This window comes from Monopterus albus, unplaced genomic scaffold, assembly GCF_001952655.1.
Source record: "Monopterus albus unplaced genomic scaffold, M_albus_1.0 scaffold175.1, whole genome shotgun sequence".
NCBI classification, from domain to species: domain Eukaryota; kingdom Metazoa; phylum Chordata; class Actinopteri; order Synbranchiformes; family Synbranchidae; genus Monopterus; species Monopterus albus.
In genome coordinates, this window is record NW_018128055.1 from 431,587 (window position 1) to 452,141 (window position 20,555).

At 42.3% G+C, this 20,555-nt stretch overlaps 2 protein-coding genes across 4 annotated transcripts; one reads left to right on the forward strand and one right to left on the reverse strand.

The window, feature by feature from the left end:
• Positions 1 to 296: 296 nt before the first annotated feature.
• LOC109969581 (plexin domain-containing protein 1-like) lies at positions 297 to 12,403 on the reverse strand. The gene is made up of 13 exons (XM_020616563.1): positions 11,662 to 12,403; positions 6,276 to 6,442; positions 3,983 to 4,126; positions 3,811 to 3,880; positions 3,000 to 3,122; positions 2,787 to 2,905; positions 2,610 to 2,709; positions 2,020 to 2,115; positions 1,848 to 1,929; positions 1,706 to 1,766; positions 1,364 to 1,478; positions 523 to 683; positions 297 to 440 (listed from the first exon to the last, which is right to left on the reverse strand). The coding sequence occupies exons 1-13, from the start codon at positions 11,735 to 11,737 to the stop codon at positions 315 to 317; spliced, it is 1,440 nt and encodes a 479-aa protein (XP_020472219.1). The 5' UTR covers positions 11,738 to 12,403; the 3' UTR covers positions 297 to 314.
• On the forward strand, positions 4,708 to 20,332 carry LOC109969582 (dickkopf-related protein 3-like). Of its 3 annotated transcripts, none has more exons than XM_020616564.1 (5): positions 4,708 to 5,328; positions 18,502 to 18,684; positions 18,868 to 19,042; positions 19,171 to 19,372; positions 20,044 to 20,332. In XM_020616564.1, the coding sequence occupies exons 2-5, from the start codon at positions 18,532 to 18,534 to the stop codon at positions 20,099 to 20,101; spliced, it is 588 nt and encodes a 195-aa protein (XP_020472220.1). In that variant the 5' UTR covers positions 4,708 to 5,328; positions 18,502 to 18,531; the 3' UTR covers positions 20,102 to 20,332. The 3 variants fall into 3 exon arrangements, with proteins under 3 accessions (XP_020472220.1, XP_020472222.1, XP_020472221.1); XM_020616565.1 differs by lacking the exon at positions 4,708 to 5,328 and adding an exon at positions 5,499 to 5,975; XM_020616566.1 differs by lacking the exon at positions 20,044 to 20,332 and having other exon boundaries at positions 19,171 to 19,376.
• Positions 20,333 to 20,555: the final 223 nt, after the last annotated feature.

Genomic DNA, 20,555 nt, shown 5'->3' on the forward strand with positions numbered 1-20,555 from the left:
TGATTCATTCCCTGACAGCCCCTTGGATTGATGGGTTTTGTTACAGTTACATGTTTGCATCTCATCATTCCTGTACAGGCAGCTCCCTCTCACTTCGTCCAACCCTTGGATAATATTTCAAATCCTGGGTGTAATGGCAATGAGCAAGACACAAGAGCAGTTACAGTACACACTGTCCAGCTGGCAAGGCTGGAGCAGGGATGCCCTGTGTTAAGGTCTGCCTGATCGTCCATAGTCAACCCCTTGTCATACTGTCACAGTCCTCAAGATGGTATCCTTTCTCCTTCTGACTCCGTCCTGCAGGTACAGTTCCCTCAGCAGCACTGGTCAGCTTCAATGAAGCCTTCCTTTTCATGACCCCTGAGCTCGACCTCAGCGTAGCTGGAGTGGCAGCCCTGGTTGCGGAACTTCATAGAGGGCCAGTAGTTGTTGGGACGTCGCTACAAACATCAAATAGTAGTTGTTAACTACAGAGCGCATGAAAATGTGGTATCGATGGAGGATGAGGTTGTTTTTCCTCACCTGCATGAGGTAGAACGGTGGGGCAACCGTTGGGTGTGTGTTGATGTAGTAGACAGCGAGTAAGGTCAGAGCTACAAGCAGAACCAGGGCAGCCACTACACCTGCAATGATGGCTGTGTTCTCTGTTATCCCCTTATGGTTTGGAGAACCCGTCTGTACATCTGAAAGCAAAGAAAACAGAGGATGTTGGTGGTGTTAAAGGAATATTTCATGTAGGTTTCCATCTAAGGCAACAGGCTGGGATAATATCAGTGTGTCTGCAGTGGTCACCCACATTAAACTTAAGACTTTTTAGGACTTTTGTAATACCACAGATACTCCAATGTAATGCCTGTTACACAGTCAAAGTGGTCAAATGAGGGAAAAGCAGTAGAGTGCTATGAGGCCCATTCTTATAATTATAAAATTATATAATTATTACATAGTCTATATTCATTTATTGACATATGGCATTTTGTCAATACTTCCCCACTGTATATAACAATAATTCACTGCAATATAACAATTTAATGTGACCTGGCCTCAGATAAGTGGCAGAAAACTGATTGATGAGGCAGTTGGAAAGTAATTCCTACTCAAATAGTTGCGACAGTGTTTGCTACAGGTCTGATTAAACACTGAAGTGCCACAAAAGCGATGAACCTTGTGTGGTGTGCGATGCTGCTTCACTTTCTCTGAAAAATGATGAATACAAACTATTTGCTTCCAGTTTTCAATCAAAACTCCAGTGCAGTGATTTGGGTTCAACTTTGTCCAGCCACTGGACCATGTGGACAGCTGAGGTGAACCTTTACTGACAAACCTTCACTGTCTGTTTCCCTCTAGACTGAGAGAAACTCACCACCAGTGACAGGCTGGTCACCTGAAGAAGGTGTCGGACCAGAGAAAGAGTGGTTGAAGGAGCTCACAGATCCCTCAGGTAGCACTGGGCTGTAGTCCTCACATGTGCCTTTAGCCTGAGTGAACACCCACAGGAATGATTCAACAAACAATTCAGCTGTTCACTACGGAAGAGGAATAGGTTTCACTATAAAAAAAAATTCTGACATTTTTTCCCTGAATTCTGAGAAAAAAGTCACAATTCTGAAATTAAAGTCAGAACTCAAATCATTTTTTTTTACTATGGCCCTAATCCTCTTCTGTGGCTCACTTCTGTGCCATATACATGGAAAATATATCTCACCTCTTCAGGGCAGTTATAATCTATCCATTCCTGCCTGTGCCGGTCAATACCATCCGAGCATCTGAAACTCAATGAGAACAAAGTGAGAAGAGCCAGGCTCTCTACGGCTTCATCGCAACACATTTGTAGAGTTTCAGCCTACCGCTGGAGTGTGTTGCACCAGCCGCAGCCAGCTGTCAGGTTGGATGTCAGGCACAAATCACAGGATGTGTGTTGAAGGCAAGCTGGAGGAATCGGACACAGTGCTCTGGAGTTAGATACGTGAGTAATGAGGCGAGGCTGTCGTGCAAAGGCCGGTTTGTAACGACACTTACTGGGCAGAGGTGTGAACTCAAAAGCAGATCGACTGACAATCTTTGTGGTGTCGATCTCAACACGGTGATACTCATAGATAGTGCGTCGGTTCGCATCTTCAAGACAAATATGAAATATTAGTGTGTTTGCAAGCTTTGTGTTTCTGCCATGTTTTAAAGGCTGCTTCCTGACCTCTTAATACCTAGTATATTTTTCTTTTTAGAACTTATGAAAGTTTCTTCTGGACCCTGATTTTTAAGGTTAATATTAACATTTTAAATCCCATGTATCAGGCAGTATTTGTTTTTTTGACAAACACAATACACATCTTTAAATCTGCTTATAATGAATTTGAGACGCAGCCTGTTAGTGCCCTCTGGTGGACAAACATGAACAGTTTCTCAGTTACTACAGAGATCCGTTTCATTTCATAGCTCTTCGCTTCAGTTTCTTGTTACTCATCGGCTAACATACAAACCAATACCATGGTCTGGATGTAAGGGTCTTACACTCTACAAATATGGCGTTTTGTTATAACAAGAACATTTCTTTTTACAGTAAAGTAGGTTGGTAACAGGAAAAACCTTTTTATTATTACAAGAGAACTGACCTTGGAGCTGCGAGGAGGAGAGGGACGCCATGAAAGCATCAGACAGTCCCACTTTGACTGGGTGCTCAGTGGAATTCATTTTCACCACTGGTACAGGGATCTGAAAAGGAACAGCTGTTTGTTTTAACATGGCCAAACCTGACCTGATGATGAGAACGGCTGAAATCTGTAGCTTACGTCTCTGTAGTTGAAGACAATGGTTCCGTTTTTGTAGAGGGCCACCTGGAATGTAAAAGCTCCTTCAGGCTCTCGGTCCTTTAGCCGAACTTTGTCCCACTGCACCACAAATAGATTACCTGAGGACATGGAGGTCCGTCAGGGACAGAGGTCCGTCAGGGGTGATCAGGAGTTCCCAAACAGTACCGGCTTCACAGAGGAACTCCCACTTACCGTTGTCTAAGTACTTCACTGTTGAGTTTCTGGAGAAGCTGGGGTCAAAGTTGGCCATGAGGGGAGCAACGTACTGTGTGGCAGTTAGCATTCGATGAGTAATCTCCCCCATAAAGATGAAGCCTGGTGGGAGGGGGCAGAAACACAATATGTATGTTAAAAATGCCTCATTCAGTGAATTAGCACAACTGTAAGGACCATTGTAGTGCATGTTGTATGTTTATACCTGTTATGAAGTTAAATACTGCAAAACAACATTTCAAACCTCTACATTTAATCAGATTGTCTCATTTGGCTCCTTTAACAGCAGAAACGTGAAGACAGGTGACATGATGAGCCACACAGCCATTTTACACAGCATTACACTGTTAAACACACAGTTGTATGAGGCAGTTCATCACAAATGATGCTTGATTTAACAGGATTGTCTCATGGAAACAGAAAGAACAAAGTTAAACCAATTTTGTGCAAGTGACCCATGAGATTTTGTCTCCATCTTGTGCATATTCATAGAATTTTTATCAAAGCAACAATGTGAAATCAACCAGCCGCCCATTCTTGCATGGTTATTTTCTTTGGATTTAAATTTAGGGCATACACAGCAAGCCTTTAAGCAATTAAAACCATCAAAAAAAAAAAAAAAAAAAAAAGCGAAGGCATTTACAATTAGTGAGATTTATTATGGCCTGAGTATTTCCCCAGGGTAGGACAAAATATCCCTCAGCTCACTGGTGGATGTTGTCTCCTGATTGGACGAGCAAAGCAGGTGTGTGTGCTACCCTGATGTCAAATAATACAACATGGAACTCACCTCCAGTTGCTACGATAATTTGTCTTAAGTAGTGCCCATAAAAAGGGAAATCGAAAGAAAGCGCCACCCTCTGTGGAAAAGAAAAGGTAGCAGACATAAATGGGTGTTGAATCAGATGGTTGTTTGTCCTGGCCTGTGTGTGTGTGTGTGTGTGTGTGCACGCTCCTCTCACCGCTGCCTGACGGTGTGTATTAGACAGTATGCCGTGGATTCGGACTTGACTCTTGTGCAGCATGTTCAGATCTACCCACAAGGCTTCAGTCCGTCTGTCTGTTGGACCAAAACTCTGCCATCTGTAGTACTTCTGCGAGTCCTCCTGAGAGAAGAAGGACACTTGTTAGGTGGTTTTTCAGAGGACATTATCCCTGGTGAGGTAGATTAAAGCAGCTTTAGCAACCAGCTGCTGCACTTACTCCTGTGTACACAGCATTAGGCAGGTGGTCATAATGTTATGGCTGATAGGTGTAGGTGAACAATTTGACAAAAATATCTAATTGTAATTTTCATGACTAGCTTGCAGATCAAGGTGTATTGGTGGCCTTCATCATTTTAAAGAGAATAAGATGGATTTGTGCCGAACACTGAACTTGAATTTTTATTTAATTCATTCTTTTTTCAGCCATTTTGTTATCAGGTGATCCAGTGATGGTGAATCAGAGAGGATCACCGGACACTGGTTCCCAGCCTTGGTGATGCCCCCCCCCCCCCTTCCCCCGGGGGATTTGGGGAGTGACCCAGGAGCTGTGAGGTGAGACAACACAAAATTTGTTTCATTTAGTTGTTTTCTTCTTTCTTATGGACACTATTTAACAGGGCATGGGTCGGATCATTTTTCAGATCAGAAAATGAAAGTGTCTCCTAAGTTTCAATAAAATCTTAAAATGAATCACGAGTCAACTCGGATCAGTTACATCACTACTGTTCAAATGAGAATGAAAAGGGAGAATCATCCTTTGATTGATCTGCTCTTGCATCATGGACACACAACACTAAATCAAAGAGGACACTGCTTTGTGTGAAGGGTGAAGGGGGAACCACTGCAATGGGACAAGGGCACATGTTTCCATCCATACACTTCCACCTGGGGGAGCTGTTTACACATTACACCCGCTGCTTTGATAACAAGGGCCCGTCTCTCTGTACAGATCTCTGGGTTTGATGGCGTTATTAATATATGCCACAGTTCAAGGTGACAGAGAGCAATAGTTCTGGGGTTTGGCGTGGGCTCAGAAAGTGGAGCAGTTAAATGCAGCACTGTCACTGCCTCTCCGGCTGCTCTATATACAGAAAATGACCCAGTTTTTTTGCTGCCTGACACCAGCCTGTGTTTTCTAGAGGGGGGTGTGGGATTTCTAGGTGAGGAGATGTGAACAATCATTTACTTTTCTCTCACAGCTGACTGATTCATTGAAGAGATTCCCGTTGAACAAGAGACAGAGGCTCTCGAAAGTTGGGATCGGACCTCTCGGAAAGAGTCACCAGCAGCAGTACAACAGAGCTACTTGTGATCTTGTGCAAGTGAGTCATTCAAAAGCATACACACGTGCACATGCTAACACACAGTTACACTTAAACACACACTGTAAGTTGGCAGCACAATGTTGTCGTCTGTTTTCAATTTGAATTGTAGAGAAAGGAAATTTTGGTTGAATTGTACTGAGGCCGATTAAAGTGAAAGAGGAGTCTAGGACATAAAACCTTTTCATAGACATTCATATAAACACAAACACACACAGACCTAAAAGGGGATGAATAGAAGATGACAGATCAAATCCACCTGGCAGACACCTAATAACTGTGGCATCTGCTCAAAGCTTCTCTGGCATGACCTCTGTTGACCGTTCAGTATTATTACGATTAGGGCTGCACCATAAATTGTTTTGCACGCTGGGTGTGAGTTAGATCCCTGTGCGATCTCGGTCTCATGTGACAACGATTCAGCTGTGTTAGCAATAGCAGGGAGATGCCTTGCATCAAACCAAGCACTCCCTTTTGCTCACTAAGCTGCATTAACCAATAGCACGGATGTGTTACAGCCAAACTTGTTACTCAGGCTTTGCAAACTCTTGTTAAAGCATACTGTCTGACAATAAAAACAGCAATGCACAATCTAACTACTGTGTTGATTTCCAGAAAAGAATTTGCTGTAGTAGCACTGAAAAGAGGTAATGTTTGAACAAAGTAACATTTTTTTACTTTTTGGATAATGCTAGGGCTAGCTAGCTACAATGCAATGCAAGGACATGGTTCAGCTCATGAGCATGCTAACTTCCTATGTGGGACCTGTGGTAGCTTCAGTCTCACTCTGAGCCATGATACCATGAATGTAGTCTTTAAAAGCATGAGGAGGTTCCTTTTGCATCATGGTAAACATGATACATGTACATGTACTGTGCTAGAACAGAAAGCTTGACAGTAACTAAGAGAACTGGGCTTAGCACAGGGTCCGGTGGTTTGCATCTCACCACTATCTGGGTCATGTTATCAGGCAGGGTGCTGATATCCACTCCTCCACCTTCAGTCTGTGTGTCGCGAGCTTGTCTGTGTTTATGCAAGGTCTGCTGGTCCCTCCTGGTTCTGTGAAAACTGGACGGGCCCCCATCTGTCTGCAGAGGAGTCTGGCCTAGTGCATCTATGAAAAACAGGCATTATCAGAGTCAGCATTCACATGTGGACCCTGCATGCAGACACATTCAAGAGGATTGAATACATGAACACGCACATGTCTCCTGAACTTTGCAGGGTCAAGAGTTCTTCGGCAGGTTTTATTCATGCTGTAGTAATCTTCCCCTGTTACTGACCATCAGTTGAGGCACACTAAGAGTTCCTCAACAAATAAAACACCAAGTTATGACTTTAATTAATGATTAGCTTGGGAGTTTTTGGGGTGGACATAATTTTTGTTTTCTTTTAAAGCCTGTGATCACATCTGCTCAGCATTGTTACCATAATTTGGATGATTAACAGACAGATGTCTCCACAGAAAATGGCATCCAGAGCAGTGACATGCAGGACTAAAAACTACCAGGAAAACAGAGTCATAACTAGATTTTCTTTACCTCTTGCAGACGTGCCATGATTTCTTATTAGTTTTAGCACCTTAAACTAATAATGTGGAGTGTGCGCTTTGGCTGGCTGGTAATGAACTTCCTGTGCGGCATGATGAAACCTTCACTTGGTGCCACATTGGCCCAGTAATCCCTATGCATGCACAGAGTTCACGTGGAGCCACATTTGTGTCTGTGTTTATGTCTCTGCCAGCCACCTTCTCTGGTGTGGTTTTTCTTGTCATCTGTTCAACAGATCATAGCTGGATGTTTATATTTTTCACATTTACTTCCCTTCAGGAATGTATTTCTTTTTATTTTAGTAGTAAATTGATCCATGACTCCCCGTTCCCGCGCACTGTGAGAATTGACACAGTTGCCAGTTCAGCAGAACCCCCTGCTCGTTCAGCAAAGTGAAGATCTCTGCTGTTTTCCTAATGAAGAACAAGTATCCAGTTTGCTGTCTGGATTTTATGTAAGCTGAGCTGTTAAACAACAATATGTTAGGAAAGGGAAAGACAAAAGTCAGCCTGAGGTTAAGACCCCCTCTCGGCCTCTTTCTTTTAAAATTGTGTTTACAGCATATGATAAAAATATGTGGACACCCTGGATCCTGTTCAAATACTTTTTTGTGGTTTTATTGCTTCGGCTTGGTCTGTTTGTTCCAATTAAAATCTTACTGCTACAGCAGTCAGTGATGTTTTAGTCAGTCGTGTGCCTCTGCCTCTGAGGAAGAGCCTTTCCTGTCTCACCATGACAATGCTTGAGTTCATAAGGAAATGTCTGTGGAGAGTCTCCATCGTCTAGGTCATAATATAGCTGTCTGTTGGACCAAAACTCTGCCGTCTGTAGTACTTCTGCGAGTCCTCCTGAGAGAAGAAGGGCACTTGTTAGGTGGTTTTTCAGAGGACATTATCCCTGGCGAGGTAGATTAAAGCAGCTTTAGCAACCGGCTGCTGCACTGACTCCTGTGTACACAGCATTAGGAAAACAGCAGAGGATCTTCACTTTGCTAGTACTAAAACTGGCAGGGTTAGGGGTGCTTGATGTTCTTGAAGACATTTAACGAGAAGATTCTCAGAAGGAGGGGAAATGCCTTTAAGAGCCTCAAGTAAGTCCAGTTGCCAACTTTAGCTCTTTAGATTTGCCATAAAGAAATATTCTTCCCTGTTTGGTGTGGAAGGACTTGAAACACCTGCACAGGGCCCTGGCCTCAACTCAGAAAAAGAAAAGTTGGAATAGCAGCTGTGGTCCAGACTTTATCACCCAGCGTCAGTGTTGGACATCACTAATGTTCTTGTGGCTGAATGGGAGTAAATGTCAGATTCAGATTCAGAGATTCAGAACAAGAGGCTCCTAATTGGGTCAGATTGGCAGCACTTATCACTAAACAGCGGAGGAGGCGTGGAGCAGCAGGGGAAGAGGTCTGAGGAGGAAGTGGCTTATCAGGGACTACGCATTAGTTACTACAAAATGTATGTCAACGTCTTTATCAAGTATATGTTTGTGTACACATTTTTCCAGCCACAAATCTAGTGGGTGTTGGGAGTCAAATCGAACTAGGACGCATTATTTTAAGGCATATACGTGGTGCCGTGGTTATACAGGTTGTGCATTTGGTCCATTACCATCTCCCATGCAGCTGTTTCCCATCCTCCTGAACTCTTGCTCTCTCTTTGCCTTTTTCCAGAGCTCTGTGAGCTTCTATCATTGCTTCTGTTTGTATCGCAGACCAAATTATTTATACTGATCTAAACTTTCTCTTGATGTCACACGTCTATACAACAGAATAGATCAAAGTTTCACTAATTGAGAACAGCTTCTAAAAGCAAGACGACAGCTGAAGGAAGCGCTCAGCAGCAGCCACAGCTACGTTCCTCAGCTGAGACAAAAGCTAAATGGTCTTTCAGTCTGTTTAGCTGGAAGAAGTCTAGGGATGAAAAATACATTTCCCATGGAAATAACCTCTCTGTGGGTAAATTCACAAAACTTTGTAGTTCAAGTGAAGAGGATGCACTGAGGGCACAAAGGGTTGTACTAGAGGAAGAGAGAATTATCAGCAGACCCAGCAGAGAGAACAAACAGCCAACATCTTCGCTCCAGAGACATAAACACTGAAGAAAGTGAGCCATTATGTAGTGTCCAAACACAGCAGAGTGGGGGGTTATTAAATCTCAAGATAGAGATAGTCCGGGTCTTGCAGCAGTTCTCTTTTGTGTGCTGTTGGCGATGAAACACAGTGTTATTGTCAGGACAGGGATTAACAGAGCACCTGCGGCCTTCTGACTAAAGGAGAGTAATCACAACACGAGGCCACAGCCACGTGTCACTGTAGTTTAATTATGCGGTTTCATTGTGGTTGGATTTTAAAAGGGTGATTTGTGTTAAAACGGGCCTGGGGTTTGTGGTGTGGAAGGAAGCCAGCTGGCACCTGTACACTGAGAGGAGCAGCAGTAACCATAACACATTAACAAACACTGGCAGCTGAACTGATAAGTAACTGAAAATGAAAAACAAAACTGGCCTTGAGATATATTTGGACAAATAGATCAGAGTTTAAGAAGATGTTTGATTTAGGAGATGAACAGATTTTCAGTGCAGCTAACATGTTCCGCTTTGCAGATGGGCTTGGCCAGACTTGTTTCCAGTGTATTAGTGTTTTCACAATAGGGGCTTTTTTAATAAGACATGTACAGTAACTGCTGACTAATCTTTTTCTGAATCTCTTTAGAATCAGTTCCAATCAATTCCACATGACAGTTTGACAGACACTTTGAATTTAGTTTTCCAAAGATTTGTATTGTCAATAAATCTGCTGATTATTTTTTATATGAGATAAAGAAATGAGTGGACACAGGGAACAGGGAAACAGCTCACCTTGCTCTGTAAGAAGGTTCTGTCATGATTCGGTTCCACTGCTTCCTGTCTGGCTTTTATTTTGACACTATTTCCTGTTTTGTTTCACCTTAGTTCTGGTCTTTTCTTTACGTTCATTAATCATCATTAGTTCACCTGCTCCTTATTGTTTGCACCTGTTTATCCCTTCTATTTAGGCAGCGTCCTCGCCACCTCCAGAATCTTCTGGTCTCCATGAGGTTGCCAGTCCAGAATTCAGAGTTGTTGGAATTTTTTGTCTATGTTTGCATGTCTGCAACCTGGCCCGAGAGTGACATGACCTAACTGGCTTGGCAGCTTTGATTCATTAAGCAGCTACCTGCTGGTTTATTGCTATGATTGTTTTGGAGTGTGATTAATCAGCAGGGAGAGGGGTAAAGATTTTGTCTGAGTATGTATACTGTGATATATATGTTCTAGATGGATTAAATGCAAGCTATAAGATGTTAATGAGTGAGCTTTAGAGGTGCTGTAGGATGATTTTTTACAATATTGTTTAGATGTATGCATTTTTGTTTTTACAAAGTGCCAACCTAACATTTGCACATGAACAGTACAGTCATTTCCACAGATGAATTCCATTTCTTCTCTACATGCAGCAGGCCCATGTGAAAGCCTGGTCACACCAGCATTTACAGTGGCTAAATTTTAGACTAAGATCAGTTAATTCAATAGAATCACCACGGCCAGGATTCAAACAAGTGACGTAACTCTGTACAAAACCTTTGTGTAGAGTTTTAGGAAAATTAGACACTGAAATGTGTGATGTTGATCAGTTTTAATAGTGCTAAGCTCTAAGAGAATGGGGACAGGCATACAACCATTTTTGTGCACCTCTGCTGGAGTGCTAACGGCTCTGCAAAGGAGATTTGGCGTGGTCTGGAGTGAGCTGTGAGGCAAGACAGGGTGACACAATCACATTCCCTTCAAAAGAAGTGACTGGGAGATTGAATAGTCACTATCACTGAGCTTCCAGCATCTTAGCGAAGAGTGTTCTACTTTCTAGTGTGAGCAAGCACGATGAAGTTATCAGGCTGAGGGCGAAGGGCCCAGGATAGGAAAGCTGCTGTTACTGGGCTGACAACTGGAGCTCAACCCTTGGTTTTAACCTATTTAAGTGGTGAAGAGGAACACAGACATTTTGCTGGACTCTGAGTTGTCTTATGTTAGGGGAGATCTGTGTCTCTGGCCTGTGCACAGTCGGGTTGTCCATTGCAGAGCCAGGCCCTTGATCAGAGGAACTAGGACCACAGGAGAGGCCAGAGAAACTGGAGCACCACTGATTGTTGAAGGAGGAGCAGCAGCAGAAGAGCGGGGGCTGGCTAAAAATAAAGTATCTCCAAGGAGTACAAAGATACATACATGCGCATACGCACATACAGACACACAGACAGTATGGCCAAGGAGTATACAGCATACATCTACAGGAGACCACATATTGATGATTAGACACAGTTTGAAATCAGAGCAAAACAAGAAACTGCAAAGGTTCAGCTGCTGCTGTCACTGACTTTTTATGTGCGTATAAATCGCCTGCTAGAATGAGAAAACAAGTCATAAATAAAATTACTGATTAAATTGAACAAATATTTATCTGATAAAATACAGGATTTCCATTCACGTGATTCTTATTTCTCGAGCACATGAACAGCAGACACTTGGTTTCTTTAAGTAAATGAAACACAGAGGTTTTGGATTTAAGAAAGTCCAGATCTACACGCACCCTTTCATGTTCTTCCAGTCACCGACGGAGAGAAATGTCAGGGGACCTGTTAGCTTCGCATGTGCAACTCAACCAGAACATTTACAAGCATGTTTGTTGTGAGTTTGTGCCAAGGAATTCAAGCCAGATAATATTTCTGTGCAGGACTTGAGTACATGTGAATACCTGTGTGTATTTGCTGCTTACCTTCATGCTCTTGAGCCCAGACTCTCCCCAGCTCGGCCTGGGAGAGACAGATGAGGAGAACAGCACAAAGCCCCATGTCCGCCCGACTCTTCTCCCTCCTCCCCGGGCTCTTTACCTCTGCTCTCTTCTTCTTGTTTTCCCCGGTTTCCCCTCTCTCTTTGCTGGAAGAACGGGGCGCCTCGCTCCTTCACTCCCCCGCTTGACGTCTCTCTGCCTTCACCTCTGTTCTCACACAGCTGCTTGCTCCTCACCTCAGCCAGGGTTTACTGCTTTCCTCTGCCTTCCTCTGTCGCTCTCTCCTCCGCTTTATGTCCTTGTTTGGCCCTCAGAGTAACTTCTGGGATGACGGACCCATGGCCACAAAAGAGTTGACAGACAGCTGAAGTGTTGCAGATTGAGCGGTTGTGTTTTCTGTCTGCTCCAGTCGCATTATCTTCTGCTCCTTGCACTAACTCTCCACTTCCCTATCTCTCTTTCTCTCTCACTGGCTCTGTTCTGGTGTTTGTTTCTCTCCTTCTCTCTCAAACAGAGCTCTGGGTTTTTGTAAGACTTCCCCAAAGAGGAACTATTTATCTGTTTCTCCATTTTTTCTTTTCATCAAAACAAAAAAAAGGGGGGTTGGAATTGGGAGGAGCGTGTCTCCTCCATGTGGAGGCAGAACAAATGTGATAGTTTAATGGTTTACATTATGAGAAAATTTTCCCCTGTGGGTTATTTGAAGAAGTAACACATGGATTAATGCAGTTTAAAAGTTTTCTTTCTTTCTTGAACATGTTTTTCCAGCCATTGACAGTTCACTGAGGTCATCCATGAATTAGTCAGATGGGGAGACAGACTCTGACAATTACTTCAGAGGGAAACATTTTGGATTTCAGCATTTCCAGGGCTTAGTGACTCCAGTGATTTTGCCCAATTGTTGTAGAGGTTTTCCTTTGCGTTTGCCTTTTGCGTGGACTTCTGCTTTTGGCTCTGGTATGTTGCATTGTGGGGATACTTGGGTTTGTATTGGGTGGTGGTTCATGTTGCTTTGATTTTGGCTGCGCCTCTTTTCTGTCCACACACCTGCAGCTTATTTAGTGTCAGGTCATGTGTCAGGTCATGTGCTATTTAATGTCTGTACTTGTATTTTATTTAAACTCCCTGATGAACGCTTGTAGCTGATACAAGTTGGTGTCAGCCATGTTTTATTAAAGGCTTGTTTAAATCTTTATATCTCAAGATTCGAGTGCCTTTTGGATTTCTTTCTGTTTTATATGCAGTCACCTTGACTCCAAACAGCACCTGTTTCTGAAGTTTTTAAACTACATTTTTATTTTTATTTTATTTACATATGGGGGCGACTGTGGTTCAGTGGGTAGAGCAGTCATCTCCCCCTCCAACGGGAGGGTTGGAGGTTCGAGTCACACAGAACCCCTAAGTTGCCCCCGATGGTTAGAGCCATCGGTTGAGTTGGCACCGCAGATGGCTGCCATCGGTTCTGTACCGGAAACAAATTCCTTGTGTGTGTAACATACTTGGCCAATAAAGGTGATTATCCTTACTTCTGACTTTTCAGGCAGAGATGTACTCCAGTCTTTTTCTTTCTTTTTGCTCACCGTCTCTGAAGACACTACTGTTAAATTATGAAAATACAAATCAAGTTTCATGTTTTGTTTCTTTAAAGGTGCATTAACTAAGATTCTCCACATTGTCCGATAAACCCAGTGACAGTGGGACAGGACGTGATGTCTTTCTGATTCAATGAGACGAAAAGAATTCTCCTTAACCCCCCAAAAGTGTGCTTTCTCCTCTGATCCTGTAAACAGTTTTTTTTTTTCAAAATAATAATAACTGATGATGGTGGTGCAGATACTGTTTTGTGACTGTCAGTGACCCATGCTCCACATTCTCTTCTTGTGCTCCTCTTCTTTTCCTTTGTTTTGTTTTTAACTGGCCCCAAGACGGCACATGACTGTTTCCCATTACAGAGGGAGTCACCCTCTCCCATCCTGTTCCAGGTGGAAACAGGTTATAGAGAACATTATATGAATCTTACGAGAAATGCAATTCAAATGTATGAGGCTAAAATAAAACACAACTTTTTTTTAATGAGGACGTTAAGTGCATTTGTCTGTGGCTCCAAAGCAGTGAGGAAAGTTAGCACAATACATTCTTGTAAAAATGTCTAAAGTATTACTGCCACTGTTAGTAATCATAGAGGACACATGTGGGGTTAGTTATGAATCGGTGAAGCAGGGTTAATAGTGTTATTTGAATCTCACAAGCCATTTTGTGTAATGGGTTCCTGATGAATGTTTAGAAACAGTTTTTAAAAGCAAATACCTTCATATCTCTAAAGCACGACTACTAATTAATAGGCAGCCTGACACTGAATGTAGCTGTTATATAATTAATTACTGGTTGACATCTGTCTCACAGACTATAAAGATACTTTAAGATAAGGGGGCGACTGTGGTTCAGTGGGTAGAGCAGTCGTCTCCCAACCGGAGGGTCAGAGGTTCAAATCTTGGCACCCGCAGTCCACATGTCAAAGTGTCCTTCAGCAAGACACTGAACCCCCCCGATGGATAGAGCCATCGTTTGAGTTGGCGCTGCAGATGGCTGCCTCAATTCTGTATCGGAAAAATTCCTTGTGTGTAACATACTTGGCCAAATAAAGGTGGTTGTTATTATTATTATTATAATAATACACAGTTGGTGATCCATCCAGACACATGGGTTATTGGCGCTTCTCATTCTCTAAGCTGCGCTTCGAAAAACAGTTTCTAAATGCAGTTCATAATTAGATTTTTGTTTTATTTATACACTCATAATGATGAGGATTTATGAGAGAAATATTCTGATTATTTTATCTTTGTGGGAGTTTCTGCTCATTGCCTGCAGGCCAAGAAATGGTCCAGCACATAACCAGTGACCTGTCATTTATACATGCCCATTTTTGTATGGATTAGACAAACGAGACATCACAAGTGAGCTTTAGAGGTGCTGGGAGACACATATTTTTACATCTGGACTGAGTCAGGCTTACTGTTTCCTACTGTGTCCAGTCTAAGCAAAGCTAACCAGCTGCTGACTCCAGCTGTGTGTTTAAAGTGTAGTCAGAACCAGTTTGACTTCCCTGGAAGCAAAATTCTGCAATGGGACCCTCCTGCCTCACCAGTGACTCATGTAAACCATTTACTGTTGCCACAAAGCCACACCTGATACCCCAGTGCTCCCACTACAGCCCTGTTTGCTCCATTTATGAATAAGTACACCCATAGAGAACAGAACGAGGTATATGCAAAGAATATATTGCCCATAGAATCTTAAAATGATTGATAAATCTTAAGATGCTCTGTGTTAGTACTCGCTGAAGCTGGATGTGATGATCCAGCATTTTCTCTACCGACAAACAAACATAGCACCTGCAAATCATAAATAACAATACTGTTATTGATATTACTGATTTTATCATATTGCCCAATTCAATATTTTGTCAGTAATCCATATCGATATACTGCCTTCCATCTGGCTTTGGACCAGAGTTGCAGCTAAACCATGACTGAGAGACTAGATCATCGTTGTCTTGATTGAAAATCACGTGCACCTACAGTATGAGGAGTGCCATCATGCCCAGACTGTCTGGACTAGTCCCCACCAAAGTTGCTGCAGGAAAGCGCAAGTTTCATTTTGTACCCACGCTTATGATCACATCTTCTCGGTGACAGGGGGCTTGTGTAACTTATGGGGCCCTACCAATTTGAGTAGTGAGCGTACAGCCGTCCGGCCCTGTAGCGGTTGCTTTTCCTAGTCTTGGGTCATTCTTATAATTCTGATTTCAACCAGTCTGGGGACATTTTGTTTTCTCTGTTTAGTATTTTATAGGCATAAATGAGCTTGATAAATGGAGGCTTTATAACACACCGTAAACGTAATCTATACACAGATTTGACATTTTAAAGTTTTTATTAATGTATTTGTTGACAGCTCATGATAACATAATTGTAATCATAAATTCCACATGTGAATAATTAGTATATACAGCAAGTTATTAAATGATCAGTTTAAAAAATGCTGAAATATGTGTTCATGTGTTTAATCTAATACCATTATTACAGCTGTACTGTCTTAACACAAGCAATTTATACTTTATGGGAAGTGTTTGAAATGATGACAGATTCATTAATAAACACTTAAATGTCTTTATATCTGTTTACAACAGCTTTATAGAATGTTATAAGCTATTTAGTAGGTGCTTTTATACTACTCATTCATGCTGATAGGGTGAATAATACTAACATTAGAGATTGAACCCTGAAGAAACGATACATTTACCACATTGCTCTCCAATGCCTTGACTACACATTCACTCCAATTGTCCATTCTTGCACTGAATGTTTTTTGGGTGGTGGGAAGGCAGACTCATCATGCCCTCCACCATTTGGAACTCCCTGCGGGGGGTCAAGGTCCATTACAATGGACAAACATCACCCTGCCTGTTGTTTTTGTTAGTCCCTAATTGTAAGACCAACAGCAGTGTTGATTGTGATGCTGAGCACATTCATTACGAACATCATTATCACTGGGAGAGCATGTTCAGAGCTGTTTGGAGACAGTTACCCTCTGGTAGCACTGGGTAAATAACACGGGGGATATCTTGCTGTAAGTACAAATGTAGAACAGGAATACGTGTTTGGGGGAATGTGATAAGGGATGAATGTGGGAGTTGTAGTGTGAGCTGGGAATCTCAGAAAAATCTGACATCAGATTTGTAAGGAGAAGAAACAGGTATAAGTGAGCAGCTTCATATTTGCAGCTGGTGAGTTATAAAACAGACTATTTTGTCAGATATGCTAATTGAGTGATGATGAATCTGTAGATGCTGAAACTCACAAACCTGAATGACTCACATAGATTTGACATTAAATGCACCTTTGTCCTTTTTACATCCCCCATAGAACAATTAGCTGCTCAATACATATGAATTAGAATAATTACACTTCTCAGGTTGCATAATCATGATACAATACTACTTTACATATTCCTAACTGATCCAGTTGCTGCTGTTGTGTTGACTTAATTGGCCGTCAATTACGTCATTAGTCTGTGTTAACCTGTTTTGATAAGGACTTAACTACCTGGAGCTGCAGACACTGCAATATCTGCATAACCGATCTTTGCTGTCTGCCACTGACAATATGTAAATGATTATCCAGGCATCTCAGTCTGAGTGAAAGCACTGAATGCTAATGAAGCATGAACTGCTAACTTTAGGTTAAACTATTCAGGCAGTTTGTGTTAACACAGACGTTATGGTTACAGACAAAACAGATATTACAGATCTCTCTCTGCACTCTGATAGCGAGTGGACATCTGCAGGGGATCACATTACTTGATAAAGAGTGTGTTGTTCTGGAAAAACTCCTGTCTCACCCGGTATTTACTCCAGAGGTGTCCTAAATTGTTAGGATTTTCCAGAAGAAGGTGATCGGACAGAGCCATTCTGTTAAAGGAGAGGTGTTTTTGGAAAAGGTTGTGGTTTCTAAAAAGATTAGATGATGTTTTTAACAAAAACAGAGCAATTTCACAACCTCGTAGGGAAAATGACAGCTCAGTCCTCTGAGGTTGGACAGAGGAGCAGAGGAAAGGCAGGAGTGCTGGTATTTTTTGTCGATCACAGCTGATAGCGTCAGAACAACAAGACGTAGCCTGATGGTGAACTTGAACGTGAAATGGAAAATCAGTCAAAAATGTTCGAAAAGGTACAGATGTTCGCAGCACAGCTGTGCAGGATGTCATCAGTTTCAGTTTCTGGCAAGAGAAGTTGCAAAACTATACAAAAAATGTAATTCAGACAGGAGGAACGTTATACACATTATAAAGGTAATGATCCATAGTTAATAGAGTCATCTCTATGTGCAGCCTTCTGTTACTGTTTTCATCTGTACTCCGTGACAATATGTCATTTTACCAAAACAGTATGTTCCTTTTAAAAACTGTGTTTTAGTTTATCCTTCAAGCTTCAAGCTAAAACTCTTGACTTCAAGGAATCACTAGATATTCAGGTGCAAACTCTGAAATTTGAAAACGTTTCAGGATGTCAAAGTTATTGTATTCTGTTTACTTCAGTGGATTACAGTTTGAATGATGTGTGGTTTGTTTCCTTTTTGGCAAATAAAAACAATCATAAAATGTACAAAAATTGATCTGCTTGTGCCACACACACCCCTTCTCCCATTGAGAGTTAATGACTGATGGTAATTACATTTAATGAGATCACGGGGTCGTCAGCAGGTTGCACTTCTGCTAATTGCTCTCAGCGTGGGGTCTGAAGTGGGATGGGCAGGGGGCAGTGGGGCTGTGGAGGTTGGGACCACAAGTGTTTGCAGGGAGTTTTGGGGCCACGGTGGCTTCAGATGTCACTCAGGGAGCAATGGAAAATGTCATGCATTTGCCTGTTTTTGTCCTTCCCCTTCACCACACAGAGGCGGTGCTCATCTTGGTGAAGCTGATGTCAGTACTGGTCATTTTGCAAGAATTGTCTGGCCGCAGGGGGCAACCCGGGCAATTTAGTTAATCCATTAACAACTAATTGTCTCCTCCCACCCTGCTGCTTGGACAAACAGCCTGGTGGGGGGAAGTCGAGCTGTGGTGAACTATAAAAGTCATGCTGGCAGAGGATGCAGCCACTGATGCTGCATGGATCCCTTCAGACCTGACATTCTGCACATTCACTGGGGCTTTTAATTTTTGCTTTTTAAAATTTCTTTATCTTATACAAACTCTCACAAGTGACTCATCTTTGTCCTTGAGTCTCCCTGTCTTGGGTTACCTGTTTTCTGATTATCTTACTTTCAGTTACTTCATACATTTTTACGCTGATTGGAAATGTCTGGGAGTCTGTGGGTGCTCTGCATGTGTCTGTGCTTCTCCTGGGCCGAGGCTCGTATTTGGGCCTGGATGCTCAGCATGCCTCACAGCCCTCCCAAAGAAGGAGCAATGGCGCTCAGAGAAGGTGTTCCTGTTGCCAAAGCAGTCACGGTAAGATCCTGGATTCTGTGCAGAAATATCATTTTTGTACTAAAATATGTATATGTTCACAGAAAGTAGTGTCACATCTTCCTACTTGTGTGAAAATCTTATTTTAATGCTCAAGGATTTTCAGGAAACTGCAGGACTTGACTTTGGGCCAGATTTTGACAAAAGCCTCTTCTTTTATTCCAGGCTGTGTGCGAACATGACAGGGCCTGTGGGCGGGGTTTCTCCTGCGATCGCCACTTTGGTCTGTGTGTTCCTCTACGAGGGGAGGGCCACTACTGTCGGAGGGACGCGCAGTGTGTCCGTGGACTCAGCTGCATGTTCGGGAAGTGCCACCGCAGCATCCCCAACGGACAAGAGGGTAAGAGCACAGCCAACACCAATTTATTTAAAACCTGAACCTCACTTGGAACTTAAAATATCAAAACAATCTTCAGACTGTCTTCATGAGATGATCTGACCTAAGTAACCATTGTTTTGATCATCCAGGTGCCAGGTGTAAAGTTGACAGGGACTGTGGGGCATCCATGTGCTGTGCCCGGCACCACGGTGAGCAAGTGTGCAAGAGACGCCTGATCCGTGGTGAGAACTGCTACGTGCCCGATGGCGGTCTGGCCTTCAGTATAAACCAGATTTGTCCATGTGATGAGGGGCTACTGTGTCGGGAAGACAAAGCACCACACCAGAGAGAGTAAGCACAGCAAAATACCAACTTCCGGTGTGGATTATCAACCCACCAAAATGAGTCATAAGACTTAAACCTGAGCAGGGTTTGAGCATGTACAGATGTATTTTCATATGTGAGATTATACATAAAACACCCACCATGCACACTAAAAAGCTTTTGCTTTTAGAGTGCACTCGGTTGCTCCACAGTGCATTGTACCAAGGAAAGGGAGGAGCTGCTCACAGCTGGAAAAAATGAAACACACTATGGATGTTAGCAGAAAAGCTCCAGGAACATCTCAGGAAACAAACAAAAAAGAGCACTTAGCATCCTTGGAAAACCATTTTGATGTGTGTTTGTGAAGTTTAGTTGGCAGTGATTTAAAGTTTTATTGCTTGCAGTGACACAGGTATCGTATGTTTCCTTTTAGAATAAGACACTAAGGCTGATTATTTGTATACAGGTTTGTGCTAACAAAGTTGATGTGGGTCAAGGTTATCAGAGGAGCTAGACCCAAATATCTTGTTTCTGTGTAACAGGCGTGTAGGCTCTTCCTTTCATCCAACATGTAAAGTACAACTTATAGAAACTCATATTTAACATGTAACTAAACAAAATTAAAAATGTTTATTTGGTAGTTCTGATGATAAATCACATCATTTCCATGGCTTAATGTCAGTTTGTTTGTCTTGCAGGGGGGATTTTATTTACCAGCCAGAACGAACAAGTTGGACCTGCCAACCTTCACACTGAAGCTGTTCCTTATGTAAATATGATGTATATAACTGTATATAAAGAAGTGTATGAGTTTCCATATGTGTTCTATTACTGCATGTTCTTTTGTTATGTCACTGTGTACATTTTGACAAAAGCACTATTGTATGTGGCTCAGCAGTGTCATGGGGTCATCCTCATGTTTAATCATATCTGTAATTGTCTGTTCCCCTTCAGTCTTCAATAACAAAAACTAAAAAGAAATCTTTCACAAACACAAAGATTCTGGTTTTCTTCTACAGTCGCGTCACATCCTGCACATACATTTTAAAGCTGCCAAGATCATTCCTATAGCCTATATTGAAAAGGTTGTGCTGCTCTCTTGTGGTAAACATACAGGGGATGTAGCACAAGTCAAGTATTTTACACTGGGTCAGTATTTCAAAGTTAAAAGATGGAGTTTGGCTGGAGGACAGTACACTATGACTTTAAG